We start from the raw sequence: 17,026 nt of genomic DNA, 5'->3' as shown, positions 1-17,026 counted from the left end.
AAAACTGAAAAAACTTTATTAGGGGCAACATTTTTTGGTGTGGTGGAAATAACAGCACACCTGTAGGACAGTTGTCATTTTTATTTTTTGAAACCAAAAATACTGAAATTGTTTATGTGTATACTTCGCACTTTGTTTAGATGGTCATAGTTTTAAACATGTAGCCTAATAATTTGTTTGTACAAAAATGTTTGTACTGGATTTTCATTGTTTAATATTAAAAAGTCTGGGTCTTAGACAAGGCTAAAAGAGTAAAAAGAATAAATAAAAGGCATTTGAAAAATACCCAAATAAACGATGAAGGAATAAATGCAAATTGGATTATCCTTATATAGAGAAGGGAAGTGATGCAGATGAGACCGCCCCACTCAATTCGAAAATGACCGTGTCTGCATGTGCTGCAAGGTTACAGTCTTAAACGCAGCGGTGGTCGTGCAGCGATCGTGACTTTGGGCTTGAGCAGGGCAGGCACATTAAATCAGTGGTAAGAGTATAGACCTTATTCTAATATACATTTATGGTCTGCAGAATGTTAACTGCTGGGCATTTACACTGCATTAACAGTGTTGGGTAGCTGTTTGAACCTTTTTCTTGTATCTTTACAGCATCGAAATAGAATTATATAATAGAATTAAAACAGACTGTAAAACGTGAGGTAAACGCATGCACAGAACAGGTGCAGTTAGGACTGAACCCATATTTCTCTACAGAAAGGAAGTTCACGCACGTGTTCTGACCTTCATATCTGTGTCAAACTGATATAGACACATTCAATTTTAAAAGGTTACTAGCAAAACTATAGATAAAACTCTTAAAAGCTTTCTCTGAATATTTAAATGACCTCGTAATGTTTTTAAATTCTAGAAGTACGTTTTAGCAGGTTTTCTAAAATTGTCAAAAGTTCAGTTTTTATGTAGTCTAACTAAAACTGTCATTTTGCATTGTTATTTGGTACCAGATGGATTTGGACATGCCTTTCACAGTGAACCCAAGTCCCTTCAGTTTTGAGTATTTTATTTATTTATTTATTTATTTATTTTACTTGATCAACTTAGTTTGGCTTCAAAATGAATTTTGGTAGTTGTAAATGTCAGATTTGACTAGAGGCAATGTATTTTTTAATGTCACAAAATACAGTTCAATCTTGTATGCACTGTGGAAAAGATCAAATGACTTTTGTTAATAAAACTCAATGTAAATTGAAAATGTTTTTTTTTTATTATATGTATATACACTGATCAGCCACAACATTAAACCACTGACAGGTGAAGTGAATAACATTTATTATCTTGTTACAATGACACCTGTCAAGGGGTGGGATCTATTAGGCAGTTCTTGAATTTCATGTGTTGGAAGCAGGAAAAATGGGCAAGCGTAAGGATCCGAGTGATTTTGAAATGGGCCAAAATGTGATGGCTAGATGACTGGGTCAGAGCATCTCCAAAACAGCAGGTCTTGTGGGGTGTTCCCGGTATGCAGTGGTTAGTACCTACCAAAAGTGGTCCAAGAAAGGACAACTGGTGAACCGGCAACAGGGTCATGGGTACCCAAGGCTCACTGATGCACATGGGGAGTGAAGGCTAGTCCGTCTGGTCTGATTCCACAGAAGAGCTACTGTAGCACAAATTATTGAAAAACTTAATGCTGGCCATGATAGAAAGGTGTCAGAACACACAGTGCATCGCAGCTTGCTGTGTATGGGGGTGCATAGCTGCAGACCAGTCAGAGTGCCCATGCTGACCCCTGTCCACCGCCGAAAGCACTAACAATCTGCACGTGAGCACCAGAACTGGACCATGGAGCAATGGAAGAAGGTGGCCTGGTCTGATGAATCACATTTTCTTTTAGATCATGTGGACGGCCAGGTGCATGTGTGTAATTTACCTGGGGGACAGATGGCAGCAGGATGCACCATGGGAAGAAGGCAGGCCGGTGGAGGCAGTGTGATGCTCTGGGCAATGTTCTGCTGGGAAACCTTGGGTCCTGGCATTCATGTGGATGTTACTTTAACTAGTACCACCTCCCTAAAGATTGTTGCAGACCACATACACCCCTTCATGGCAACAGTGTTCCCTGATGGCAGTGGCCTCTTTCATATATTACCTAACAAAAAAATTGTAAAGTGTGTTTCACACTGTGTGACCATCACATGATCTGCTACAGAACAGTGAGTTAGTTTAATCCTCTCTGCCATTTCGGTAAAGGTTATTCAACAAATGTCTGCTCATTCTTTGAAACTTTTAGACCATGATCCAAGATTGTTTGACATTAATCTGTAGAGACAGAAAAATGTGATTATATATTTATAACCCATCCATCCTGAGAGGTTATTTTACAACGTGTGTAAATGGCACCTATTTAGGTTAGTTCAACTATTTACTTCTCAGAAAGAATGATTTATGTGGAGTTGGCACAGTGTCACATGCTCCCTTTTGGAAAGGTCTAGGTCTAACGTGTGAATGGATTAAACCAACGGCACCCGGTACAAAATCGATCAATATTTTGGCCTGAGCACAAGAACCAGCTTGTGGAGAGTTTTGGATAAATTTGAGGTTTTTCCCTAACAGTAAATGCCACTGCATACATGCTTGTCCTTGAGCCTAAACTTGAGTTGAAAGACTGGTTTAGTGTGCTATTTATTGTGTTTCCATTTTTAGCCATTTTTAGCCTTGAGTGATAAAAGTTAATATTTATTTTTTTCTGTCTATTTGGCTCTCATTGTTCTTGCAGCAAGAGCACATTCTTAAGTATCAGGGCTTACATACCCATAGACGTGCTCAGGCATGGTATGTGAATTAATGAGCTGCAATGTTTCTGAAGACAGTAGGAGGTTATGTGTCAGGCCCAATGGACATGAGCATTGGTTTGATCTGATTGTGTCCAAGCCCTTTCCTGGTAGGGTGTAGCAGCGCAAATTTTCCTAATCTCTAGCATGCATGTGTCTAAGAAATCTACCGCAGTATTTGAATACACTCCAGAGCCGGTCACAGAGGAATAAGCCATTTGACTCACTTTTTTGAAGTCTACTTCCTTGTATTTAGTTATTCCTGAACATCCTGAAACCTTTTTTGTTGTTTATTTGTAATCCTTTTATCCATTTGCTGACTGAGTCTGTCTCAAGGATGTGTGTTTATCTAGACTGCAGTGTCTGTGCCTTGTGTTTAGGAGTATTAGGTTAACTTATAACCTTCAGTCTTTAAAAAAAAGTTAAAAAGCCTGCCAGTCTTGTTAAAGACCTTTTTTTGAAATTGTATAATGTTCAGCACATTAAACACACTCAAACACTGCTATATGATGATTAATAAAGTAGTTTCTTATTATTACTTGACATATAAGATTATGAGCTAATATTTTCAGACTGATCTCACGAGAAAATTGGCGGCAGGAGGTTGCAGGAGTTTTTTTTTTGTGTGTGCCAAAAGCTGTGTGTATTTTTCGAACTTCTGAACTCCACTGGTCAAAGCTGAAACTACAGCAATGTGCACCTTCACAACTGCATTGTTTCACTTACTTTGTTGAATGGATGTGATGTGAAAGGCACTGCGCATCCATGGAAGTGAATGGGGCAATCCGTTAAGGTTAAAATACTCACTGTTTTAAAAATAATGCCACAAGATGTAAACATTATGTGTGTTAACATGGTTTTAGTGTGACAAAAATCGCTTACTAACCTTTTTTTTTTGTAAAGTTATATCCAATTTTACAATTTTGTTGCCATGACGACGTAACGTTGTAAACCCTAAAACCCTTAAAATGACCATAAAAACAATGATTTGAACAACTTTACAGCTCAAATAAGTGCTTTTTATTAAATTTGAAATCCCCCATTTACTTCCATTGTAAGTGCCTCACTGTAACTTAGAGAAAAGGAGGGACGAGTTGAAATTAATTTTAGTGTTAATCAGCATTATGACACAAATGCTGTCAATTGAGCTTAACTTGTATTGAACCCGGAATATTCCTTTAATATATTCCTAACCCTAAACCTAACTCTGACTCTAACCATACTGAGACCAAAACACTGTTCTTTGCTGTGAAAATGTTGTATCTCGCTAGCCAGAGATCAAAAGAGATGGAACGTCAAAGGCACAGCGTGGGCAATTTTTGGGGCATGAACATTTGCCGCTTGATCCGGCTTGTTGGAATTTGGTTCATTGTGTCCGACATTAGGTGGAACATTTTTGGAACTAACATGCTGATTTCCAGTGTGATAGTGTATCAAAGTATGTTATTATCTACCTAAAACTAATCTTGGAAATAGGTTTTCTGTGTTTATCTTAACATCTCTATCTCTTGCAGTAACTCTTTGAGGCCATGATGGATCAAGCCAGGACAACAATATCAAAAATTGTAAGATATGCTTTTCATTAAATTATTTTATATATGGCATTACATCTGAGTGATCTGAACAATTAAATTGTCATTTGAGAGAGGAATAATCCACATTAGCACAGTTTTACATTACTAAGGCAGTTTATTGTATCTTTTAAACATAAAAACAAATGTTATGTGGAAGGTAATACCTGGAAAAATAGAAATTATAATTGCACTCAGTCAAACTTACATTGCTTCAGCTGTGTAAAGCCAAAAAGGCTTTTAATTCACTCTGCACTTTGCATTTTCTTAAAGGAAAAGTCCATCCAAAAATGAAAATTCTTTCATCATTTACAGATGTGTATGACTTTCTTTCTTCTGCTGAACACAAAGATTTTTAGAAGAATATCTCTGCTCTGTTGGTCCATACAATGCAAGTGAATGGGTAACACAACTTTGAAGCTCCAAAAGCACATAAAGGCAGCATAAAAGTAATCTATAAGACCAGTTGTAAAATCCATATCTTCATAAGCAATATAAGTGTAGGTTACAAACAGATACATAATTAATTTTTTAGTATCAATCCCCACTTTCACTTTAATATTCTTCTTCTTTTGTTTTTGGCGATTCGCATTCTTCGTGCATATAGCCACCTACTGGGCAGGGAGGAAAATTTATAGTAAAAAAGGACTTAAATATTGATCTGTTTCTCACCCACACCTATCATATCGATATAGATTTAACCACTAGAGTCTTGTGGATTACTTTTATGTTGCCTTTGTGAGTTGTGGAGGTCAAAAATGTTGGTACCCATTCATTTGCATTGTATGGACCTACAGAGCTGAAATATTCTTCTAAAAATCTTCATTTGTGTTCAGCAGAAGAAAGAAAGACCTACACATCTGGGATGGCATGAAATTGAGTAAATGATGAAAGAGTTTTCATTTTTGTGTGAACTAACCCTTTAACTACGCAAATTTAAAAATAAAGAAATTTATTTTACCAGAACTTTCTAGTCAGAATTTTTTTCAGTGTGTGGACAGTAGTTTTTGTTTTTGGAAAGTAAAATCTGGATGTTTCAAATTGAGTGCCAAAACTCTCTTCTATTGAGGAGAAATGATTAAACCTTATGTAACCACTAGACTTAAATAGAAAGTGTTATTGCACTAAGATGTCATGACATCGCAAAACCATCATGACTTAATACTTGACCAGCTTTTTGAGTCATCTAACAGTGAAGAGAGCCTAGGACAGTTTAGTTCCAAACCCGTGAGGACAGTTTTTCTCATCAGAGACTTGTAACTGTATATTTCAGTTCAATGGGGAGCCACGATCATACACACGCTTTAACCTGACCCAAAACATGGAGGGCGGCGACAGCCAAGTGGAGATGAAGCTCTCCTCTGATATGGATGAAGACATGGAGGCTAATGGAGTTGGGAGAAACACAAACCAACAAAATGGTCCATATTACCCCAGCAAGCTAAGCCAGCGCTCTCCTAAAAACATTTGTATCTCTGTCATTGCCATTCTGGTCCTCTTTATTATTGGTAAGCAATGGGGACAATTTTTAATGCTTATAACTTGGATTTTTGGAATACTTTAATCATTTGCAGCATTCTGCAGTGAGTGCGATCAAGTTTTTAATTGATGGTTGTTGCAGATAACCTATTTTAACTGATATATAATAAAATAATTTCAACTCATATCAGTTTTTTTTTTTTGTCAAGTAGCCATATAATAAGCAGGATAATGTACAGTCAGCCACTTATTTTCACAAAATAAACCCCTTCAGTTGCATTATCCCTAACTTATTCTCTATTTGTAGGCTTCAGCAATCTCTTTATACAGGCTCATTTACATCCTTGCAAATTCCTGTTGGTATATCACTTGTGCAAATGTTATAAGTGTAACATTTTTATTTCTAAGAAATCATCTTAAGAAACCATGATTTAACCAAAGTAATAGATCTTTTTCACACTTCGTGTTTTGGAACGCGGAAGTAAAAGTTTGCAGGGTAAACTTTGACAACGGTGAAAGGGAGATCACAGCAAATATTATTTTCACTTACCCATTTGCTCCAAGACCAAAAGAAAAAAATCCACTCTTACGTTTTAACGACTTTCCAGAAGAGGAAAAAAACAGAGAGGTGGATTAAGACAATAAAATGGGAGATGACAAATTTACTGTCAACCCCCTCACAGCTGTGGTAATTAGTTTTTTTTTATTTTTATTAATTCCAGGGTAATATAACAAGTATAATGTTATAAATAGATAATATGAAAAAGTTTGCGAGATTTATGCTGCTAAATAAGGCGGAAACATGTCATCACAGTCTGTAAAAAAGGTTTTTTGCCATATTTTTGTCTCTCAGGATACCTCATTGGTTATCTGTCTAATAGAAGCACAGACAAACCAGTAATAAACCATACAAATTGTCCGGTCACTGAGAACATTATTCCAGAACCGGTTTATTCTTTGGACTGGAGTGATCTTAGAGATTTGCTGAAGAAAAAACTGACAACCTCCAACATTGAGAGCAACCTCAAGTAATTACACACACACTACATACTGTTGATCTGTTGATTTTTCCATACTGAAAGGTGAGACCCAATCTAATAATATTTGTAAATCTCTGCCGTTTTTGTTCCCTCCTCCAGGGAATTCTCTAGTTACAGTCATCAGGCGGGAACGGCTGGAGATGAGGCACTCGCTAATAAAGTCATGGGAAAATTCAAAGCTTTAGGAATGAGTCCCTGGACCGATGAGCACTATGTTAAAGTCCAAGATCCTGGTCTCTCATATAACAGAGTGCTGTTCCGTGATAACGTTGTGGGAACAACCGAGAGCTATTTGGCGTACAGTGCAAATGGTACAGTGAAGGTTAGTATTTAAACACTTTCGCAAACTTGTATCGTTAAGGATAAGAATCTGTAGACTTTTATTAAAGGGTTAGGAAATTGTAGATTTTATTAAAGGGTTAAGAATTTGTAGACTTTATTAAAGGGTTAGGAAATTGTAGACTTTATTAAAGGGTTAAGAATTTGTAGACTTTTATTAAAGGGTTAGGAAATTGTAGACTTTATTAAAGGGTTAAGAATCTGTAGACTTTTATTAAAGGGTTAGGAAATTGTAGACTTTATTAAAGGGTTAAGAATTTGTAGACTTTATTAAAGGGTTATTTCACATCAAAATGAAAATTCTGTGATCGATTACTCATCCTCATGTTGTTCCAAATTCTTATAACAGCACAAACATTTGGCAAAATGTTCATGCTACTCTTATCCATGCAGTGAAAGTAAATGGGAATGGATGCCATCAGGCTCCAATAGCATTCCATATGAATCATATGATATACGCCAACTGTTCTGAAGCCATATGATTGCATTGTGTGAGGAACAAACTGAAATTTAAATAATTATTCACTGAAAATTACAGCTCTTATATCTCACATTTCTGCATGTCAGATTGCAATCTGTTATGAGACACATGACAACAAATGGCATTAGGCATTATTGACATCAAAATTTAATGTACCATATTTATATATACAGTACTTGAACACAAAAAAGATTTGATAGCTGTGATTTTTGTATTAACTATTCCTTTAAGTTATACTGATTTTCTTGTATAGGGTCCAGCTCTGTATGCTCATTATGGGCGAGCTGAGGACTTCAGGCAACTGCAAGACAGGAACATTGAAGTGAACGGAAAGGTTGTCTTGGTCAGAGCTGGACTACTAAGTTTTGCTGAAAAGGTTGGTGCTCTCTTCGTTTTGCTGAAGAATCTTTTAAGAGTGTTAATTTTAATGTTTACTTTTAGATCCTGTTTTTATTTGTTTATTACAGGTTGCTAATGCTGCCAGCTTGAATGCTAGTGCTGTGCTAATCTATCCAGATCCTCTGGACTACAAAATTAAAGATGACACTGCTCTTTTTGGTCATGTAAGTATGCGTATTGACAGCTACAGTACTGGGCTAAAGTTTAGGCAGTTGTGAAAAATGTAAAGTGAGGATGTTTTAAAAAATAATGCCTTGAATAATTTTTATTTATCAATTAACTTCATACAAAGCTCTGTGGGTGCCAAACCATCTGTTGCAGAGCTCCCTGTTCTTCTATTCTCTTCTAAACTCAGCAAAAAAGAAACGTCCTTTTTCAGGACACTGTATTTTTTTGTAAAAATCCAAATAACTTTACAGATCTTTATTGTAAAGGGTTTAAACAGTGTTTTCCACGCTTGTTCAATGAACCATAAACAATTAATGAACATGCACCTGTGGAACGGTCATTAAGACACTAACAGCTGACAGACGGTAGGCAATTAAGGTCACAGTTATAAAAATTTAGGACACTAAAGCGACCTTTCTACTGACTCTGAAAAACACCAAAAGAAAGATGCCTAGGATCCGTGCTCATCTGCGTAAACATGCCTTAGGCATGCTGCACGGAGGCATGAGGACTGCAGATGTGGCCAGGACAATAAATTGCAAAGTCCGTACTGTGAGACGCCTAAGACAGCGCTACAGAGAGACAGGAAGGACAGCTGATCGTCCTCGCAGTGGTAGACCACGTGTAACAACACCTGCACAGGATCAGTACATCTGAATATCACACCTGCAGGACAGGTACGGGATGGCAACAACAACTACCCAAGTTACACCAGGAACGCACAATCCCTTCATCAGTGCTCAGACTGTCCGCAATAGGCTGAGAGAGGCTGGACTGAGGGCTTGTAGGCCTGTTGTAAAGCAGGTCCTTACCAGACATCACCGGCAACAACGTCACCTATGGGCACAAACCCACCTTCACTGGACCAGACAGGACTGGCAAAAAGTGCTCTTCACTGACGAGTCACGGTTTTGTCTCACCAGGGGTAATGGTTGGACTCGCGTTTATCGTCAAAGGAATGAGTGTTACACCGAGGCCTGTACTCTGGAGCGGGATCGATTTGGAAGTGGAGGGTCTGTCATTGTCTGGGGCAGTGTGTCACAGCATCATCGGATTGAGCTTATTGTCATTGTAGGCAATCTCAACACTGTGCATTACAGGGAAGACATCCTCCTCCCTCATGTGGTACCCTTCCTGCAGGCTCATCCTGACATGACCCTCCAGCATGACAATGCCACCAGCCATACTGCTCGTTCTGTGCATGATTTTCTGCAAGACAGGAATGTCAGTGTTCTGCCATGACCAGCGAAGAGCCCGGATCTCAATCCCATTGAGCACGTCTGGGACCTGTTGGATCGGAGGGTGAAGGCTAGGGCCATTCCCCCCAGAAATGTCTGGGAACTTGCAAGTGCTTTGATGGAAGAGTGGGGTAACATCTCACAGCAAGAACTGGCAAATCTGGTGCAGTCCATGAGGAGGAGATGCACTGCAGTTCTTAATGCAGCTGGTGGCCACACCAGATACTGACTGTTACTTTTGTGTATTTTGACCCCCCCTTTGTTCAGGGACACATTATTCCATTTCTGTTAGTCACATGTCTGTGAAACTTGTTCAGTTTATGTCTTTAGTTGTTGAATCTTTTTATGTTCATACAAATATTTACACATGTTAAGTTTGCTGAAAATAAAAGCAGTTGAAAGTGAGAGGACATTTCTTTTTTTTTGCTGAGTTTATTTGCAAAAGGAATGTTTGGAAGTCTAAAATGTATATTTCCTATTGACACACTAAAGCAGAAGATATAAAATAACCATCTTAATACAAATGTTTTTGTGAAACATCTAATGTGTAAAGACTTTTGCACAGTACTCTTTTGCTGTGGAGCCTTTCTATTATCGGATTAACTGTGCATTTAGAAGTTCATTAAAAGTTGATCTACTGTCTTATTGTCACTCTTTATGTAGGTTCATCTCGGCACTGGTGATCCCTACACTCCTGGATTTCCTTCCTTTAATCATACCCAGTTTCCCCCAGCTCAGTCTTCTGGTCTTCCCAGCATTCTGGCCCAGACTATCACTGCAAAGCAGGCTACTGAGATTATGAGGTATAATTGTATTTATTATCATTAATTAGTGGACATTATTAGCAGTGCTGGGTGGATTACAGGTACTGATTACAAATTACATGAAAAAAAATGCAATCAGTAATGTAATCTCTTAGATTACAATTAGGGGTAATCTTATACGATTACTTTTGGATTACTTTCAACATTTCTATTTTATTTTGTCACATGCATTTGAGTAGGTTAATCAATTTAACAAAGTACAAAGAGGAAGAAAATGTATTCCATTCTTTATTACTAACAAAAAGAGCCTCACAAAAAGATCTCCTTATGACATTTTTAAAAAGTGCATTAAACATTACATAAATTAAATAAACATTAAATCTAACAGCAATGACAGTGCATGGCAAAAGTTTATAATTCAAAACACTTAGACATCAAGTTCATTTTAAGTGCATAAAACAATAGCAGCATTACGAACATTAATGACCATAAAATCAATATAAAACGATCATAAAATGAACGAAAATGAATGACCATAAAATCAACAGCAACAACGTTGCCTAGGTCAAAGCTTTAATCTAAAAACACTGAAACACTTTCAACCCTTACTGCTTACTGATAGTCCATCACCTATTCCAAAGCTGAGGTGCATATCTTACTGTTGTAACATAATCAATTTACTGCCGTTGCCTTAATATGTAATCATGTAATCTATAAAAAAGTAAATGTAGTCAGATTATGGGTATTTTAAAATGTAATTTAATCCAATTACAAGTACTTGATTTATGTAATCTGATTATGCAATCCAGATTATATGTAATCCGTTACTACCCAGCACTGATTATTAGTCACTATTAATATTGCTCATATATGAGTTAGGGATTTTAAGAAACCCCTGGTGTGCTATGGACCCTTTTCACATTTCTGGGTTTAGTACGCAGAAGTAAACTATTGTGGTGTAAAAGCAGCAAATGCTATTTTTGTATTCCCATTTGCTCCAACAGCAAAAGAAAAAAAATTCACAGTCTGTGAAAAGGGTCCATTACTTCTCGTAGCAACTAGCAACTAAATTCCTTAAAGTCCCCAAGGCAAGTCAGTTTACTCTGTGGCCATCTTGGAAACACTCCCGGGCAGCTATTTTCTATGGATACAAGTGGCATAAAGGTGCAGCTCCTATCTACTTACAGTAAATGGGGAAAGAATGAAATCTCCTAAAAAGTTGGGCACGATCATGATCAAAGAACATATATCAAATCAACAATAAAATCTGACAAAACTGGTATCTTAAATTGTGCTTCTTTAGTTCAGATCACACTAAAAAAACACTTTTTCAGGCTGGTCCAGCTAATGTGCATGCACGTTTTCGAGTTGACTGACAGGCGGTGTCTGTATCTAAAAGGTGATTTGGCTCTTTTACCTGTAAGGCAGGGCTTCCTTTTCTACATCTGCCATATTTGGTGTTCCCAAATGAATTTTTCCCATTCATTTTAATACAAGTGCTCTAGCTTTAGCGCGTTCGCACACCTCAGTCCAACACTTAAATATCTCAACTAATGTACATATTCACACAGCGTGGGGTGATGTTAAAGCATTCAGCTCACATTTGTAATGTGCTGTCTTCACAGAAGTTGCGCTAGTTTCACATTCACAATGTGTCAGGCCAGCATTGTGACCAGGTAACCCCACCCTTCCTCTACGTAGGGCAAGCAGAGACCGTTGAGTGCATAAAATGCCAAACTTTCCACAACATTATTTCGGTGGAAGAAGTACATCATCCAGGTACTAGTGGTACTCTTCCTCTTGTTGCATTTTTCAGTGTGAACATACTACTCACACTTAAACTACAAAATGTCATAGAAGAGTACATAAGTATGCGATTTTGGACACAAAAATTGTGGCTGCAAGTTTTGCATGGACAAGCAGCAAATTTTCGTTGATGGGTTTTATCGTGTCGATAATATTTTGTGAGAGATACAGTGTTTCGTGCTCCCCCCCCCCCCCCGTTTACATATTTGTCACATTTGTTTGCTCCTGTTCTCAAACAGGCAGTTGGGTGGTCAGAATTCTCCTCGGGGCTGGAGTGATGGAATGCTTCGGAATGTCCCATACCAGCTTGGTGATAAGGACAATATCACAGTGGAAGTGAACAATGTTCTTACCCAGAAGAAAATCCACAATGTGTTTGGAGTCATTAAAGGATATGTAGATGCAGGTATTCTGTTGCATTGCACATATTAATCAAGCTCTATATACTTTGTATATGACACAACAGCAGTGAGCATGAAACAAGGAATTGGTCCTGGTCCTTGATCACCTTGTTTTGCTTTTTATCATATTGGTTTAGACCGTTATATTGTGATTGGAGCCCAGAGAGATGCCTGGGGCCCTGGATTTGCCAAAAGCACAGTTGGCACTAGTTTGTTGGTGGAGTTGGCCAAAACTATCTCTGACATGATCAAGAATGGTATGTTTTGTACAGGCAGTGATGAGTCATTTTCAAGGCTTAAATAATTGTACATCACTAAAAAAAAATCACATCATTACAGATTCATGTATTTTAATGTATTTGTAATGTCTTTTATTGAAAGATGGATTTAGGCCAAGAAGGAGCATGGTGTTTGCTAGCTGGAGTGCTGGTGAATTTGGGAGCGTTGGTGCCACCGAGTGGTTGGAGGTATAAATAAATCAATGATTGTTCTCTAATTAACAATAGGGGCATATTGCACTGTGACAATTCCACGCTGTGTGCTTTGTATTTGTAATAGCTACGGTTTATACAACTGTATACTGAATATACAAAAATATACATTTTTGAAAATGGAGCAGGTCATCTGGGTATTCCATGCATACAGAAAATTTGCATACTCTACATACTGTACATACTATATACTGGAGAAATATTTAGAGTAGCATGTTGGTATGCTATTCTGAACATAGTCTGTGCATTCAGCAGTAAACCATGGACATTCAGCTGAAATATATTTGTTTTCTGTACTCACAGGGCTACCTGGCCTCCTTGAATATGAAAGCGTTTACTTTTATCAACCTCGATGGAATTGTTTCAGGTTTGTTAGGAGTCAGTTCATGGAGAACAGCTTTTAAGGATGACTTCAGGTCTCAGCTGATGCTAATCATCTGATATTCTCCTTAGGCTCTGAAACTTTCAAAGCGTCTGCCAGTCCACTCCTGTACGAGTTAATTGAGAGTACTATGAAACAGGTGATGTTTCTAAATGCAAAAAATTCACCATTCTAAGCATTATGATTCTTATAACATGCAAAGGCTAAACGAAAATAAGATTTTTTTTTTTTTTTTTTAACAAACAGGTCTCCTCTCCAACTGCAACCAAAACTTTGCATGAACAGTTTGCTGGATCCAGTTGGGAGAAGTCTGTGTGCGTGTACTCTTCACTGCATACACTAAAAATAAAATCACTATAATTTCACGTGGTTGAGCAGTTTCTTTTGTCAGAAGTCATAATGGTGACATTTTATTTTACAGAATGGAGCCCATAGATTTGTCTGACTCTGCCTATCCATTCCAGACCTTCTCTGGCATCCCATCATTTTCGTTTCGATTTACTTTGGTAAGTCGTGTGACTTTAAAGAAATAGTTCACCCAAAAATGAAAATTCTCTTATCATTTACTCACCCTCATGTATATGACTTTCTTCTGCACAACACAAAGATTTTTAGAGGAATATCTCAGCTCTGTAGGTCCATGCAATGCAAGTGAATGGTGACCAGAACTTTGATCCAAAATGCACATAAAGGCATCATAAAATTAACCTCTGCAGTGTTTTAATCCATGTCTTATGAAATGATCCAGCTGGTTTTGGGTGAGAACAGACCAACATATAACTCAATTTTCACTGTACAACTTGCCATTGCAAGCTTGATTTCACTTCAGATGTCAAGATTTATAGTGGGAAAAATTAGTCATAATTTGGTCTGTTCTCACCCAAAACCGATTAGATTACTTCAGAAGACATGAATTAAACCACCGGAGTCTTATGGATTACTTTTATGCTGCCTTTGTGCTTTTTGGAGCTTCAAAGTTTTGGTCACCATTCATTTTTTATTATATAGACCTACAAAGCTGAGATATTCCTCTAAAAATCTTTGTGTTGTGCAGAACAGAGTCATACACATTTGGAATGGCATGAGGGTGAATAAATGAGATCATTTTAATTTTTGGGTGAACTATTTCTTTAAGTGCAGTTTAAGCACTACTTTAATACTGTTTGTAGTCAAAATAAAGTAGTTTAACCATTGCCTGGTGTGCTTTAGAGTTCAAAAGCGTACCCATTTGGCACTATTGAGGATACCTACGAAAATCTGCAGCAGTACACTTCCTACAATACTCTCAAACTGGTCAAGGCAGCAGGTGAGGTGGCTGGGCTGGTTACTCTTCGGCTGGTACATGACCACTTGCTCAAGCTGAGTGCTGTGAAATATACCAGTGTCATCCGTGACTATGTGTCCCAGATCAGCTTTAAACTTCAAAAACTCCACAGCGTGAGTCTACTTGACCTGTTCTTAATGAGAGAAGCATGGTAAAACCACAGGATGAACTAATGTAATTACTGTAAAGGAATTTGCACCATATGGTGAAATGTTGATTGTCATGGTTCCAAAAAGTTTGTTTTTAAGTTGCATGGAATTGAAGTGTAACCCCAAAGAAGTTAGGCTTGGTGTCTGTAGAATTTTGCAAAGCACAGAAAGGCAGTTTTATTTTTACTTTGTTTTTAAAGTCTGGACGCCTTTCGGAAACGGTGACGATTCAGTGGATTCTGTCAGCTCTGGGCTCGTACGATCGTGCTGCTAGTGCTCTTGCTTCCACTGTTCGGAACAGCGATCTTGAAGATATGGAACAGTGTCGCATCATCAACAACCGCATTATGAGGGTAAACAACATCAACTCTTTTGCGGCATTTAAAGGGTTGAAAACATGAAAATTCTGTAATTTACTCACCCTCATATTGTTCCAAACCTGTATGACTTGTGCAACACAAAAGTAGTAGTTAGATGGAATGTTAGTCTCAGTCACCATTCACTTTCGTTCTATAAAAACAATGCAATGATAGTGAATGGTGACTGAGACTAACATTCCATCTAACTACTACTATTGTTTTCCACAAGTCAGACAGGTTTGGAACAATATGAAGATGAGCAAATTATGGTTTTTGGGTGAACTATACCTTTAAGGCACAGTTATAATTACAGTAATATTTTTTTTTTATATTATGCATTATATTTACACTGTATGTATATAACCTTAAATATTTAATTAGTATAGTATATAATTTTATAACTTATTTTAAAATTTCAGAATTTCTTAATATGATGTCTCTTTCTGAAGGTGGAAGGGAGTCTGCTCTCTCCCTTCGTATCTCCCCGGGAGAGTCTGTTCCGGCACGTTCTTCTCGGCTCTGGCTCGCACACACTAGCAGCTCTAGTGGATCACCTTGACGCTATTAACAACGGCCTCGAATCTGCTGACGTTGACCAACTCAAGAACCAGTTTGCTTTGGCCACCTGGACCATCCAAGGCTGTGCTAACACACTTGCAGGGGACATATGGGATTTGGATAATGAAATTTAGGCAAACAGATCCAGCTCACCTCTTTAATTATATGCCGAGTCTGAACCATCCCTCTGTACAAAAATAAGATGAATGTAGAGAATCCCATAATTGGTGCTTTATTAACATAAATCTATGATTACAGGTTTACCTCAGTATTTTTCAGTGAGACCGCAGTCAAATTTATATTAAAGTTTTAGTATGTGGGATCATCTTTTTATTTATTTTTTATTTTTTTTAATTTTTTTATATAAAGTAAGTTCAATTTTAGATGATACTCTTGTTACAAATTTGGAATTTATTATTTTTGTTTGACATATTAAGACTCCTTATAGGAACTTCCTAAAATAAGTAATACCTGAACATGTGTTAGATGTGGATGATTTATTTATAAAGGCAAGAACTAGTCAGACCATCAGTCACTGTCATTTTAATGTCTGAAACTTACCTGTGGAGTTCAGTACTCGTAAAACTCCTGTAAAAGCGTAGTATTTCCATCAATTTTTTGGTTGGATGCTCTTTATTTTGGGTAAATGTCTATTTTCAGATCAATTCTGACAAATAATCCAAGATCTGAGTAGGAGGCTTTCCTATGTGGCTCTGAAATCTCTGTTTATTAGTATGTTTTTTTTTTTATTTTTTATCAGGGACAGAGATCACTATAAATTATATTTTGTAACGCCTTTTTTAACAAATGTATAATTATCGGAAGCAGTGCCTTCCATAATTATGACAGTTATACTGTCGAAATGTGAAAGCAGCATCTGCTATGGAGATAACCTTGTTTTCAATAGCTATGACCAGAGACACGTACATGGTACATCCATCAGATTACATGATAGTCTCTGGCATCGGTCTTTTGAAATGATATTACAGTATACCTGATCCAGAATCATTATCGGGAGCAGTGTCTTCCATAATGTGAAGAAGATGAAGGTAGTTTTTGCCTACCGACGTGTTGATATCGAGGGCAGTGCCCCTCATATTTCACTGTGGTGTGGATGTAATTATCGGGAACAGTGTTTCCCATGATGATGAACAAATCATCTGTATTCACACTCTTAACATGCTAGATATATTTTATGATTCATGTACTCTATTGTAAGCTTCTCATGAACAATTAAGTGCTGATACCTGGGAAGCAGGTGAGGATCAAAGCAGAGATTGCAAACTAGAAAC

General features: G+C 37.4%; 1 protein-coding gene across 1 annotated transcript; it reads left to right on the top strand.

Annotated features, from left to right (window-relative positions):
- Positions 1-372: 372 nt before the first annotated feature.
- LOC127442010 (transferrin receptor protein 1-like) lies at positions 373-16,504 on the top strand. The gene is made up of 18 exons (XM_051699664.1): positions 373-484; positions 4,300-4,350; positions 5,630-5,864; positions 6,689-6,863; positions 6,975-7,197; positions 7,949-8,071; positions 8,163-8,258; positions 10,164-10,303; positions 12,310-12,476; positions 12,609-12,728; positions 12,853-12,938; positions 13,266-13,329; positions 13,416-13,483; positions 13,591-13,658; positions 13,766-13,850; positions 14,554-14,781; positions 15,018-15,170; positions 15,626-16,504. The coding sequence occupies exons 2-18, from the start codon at positions 4,315-4,317 to the stop codon at positions 15,866-15,868; spliced, it is 2,310 nt and encodes a 769-aa protein (XP_051555624.1). The 5' UTR covers positions 373-484; positions 4,300-4,314; the 3' UTR covers positions 15,869-16,504.
- The last annotated feature ends 522 nt before the right edge of the window (positions 16,505-17,026 follow it).

This window comes from Myxocyprinus asiaticus, chromosome 6 (assembly GCF_019703515.2).
Source record: "Myxocyprinus asiaticus isolate MX2 ecotype Aquarium Trade chromosome 6, UBuf_Myxa_2, whole genome shotgun sequence".
Taxonomy (NCBI): domain Eukaryota; kingdom Metazoa; phylum Chordata; class Actinopteri; order Cypriniformes; family Catostomidae; genus Myxocyprinus; species Myxocyprinus asiaticus.
The sequence above is the reverse complement of the archived record's forward strand: the minus strand, read 5'-3'. Positions and strand labels throughout refer to the sequence as shown.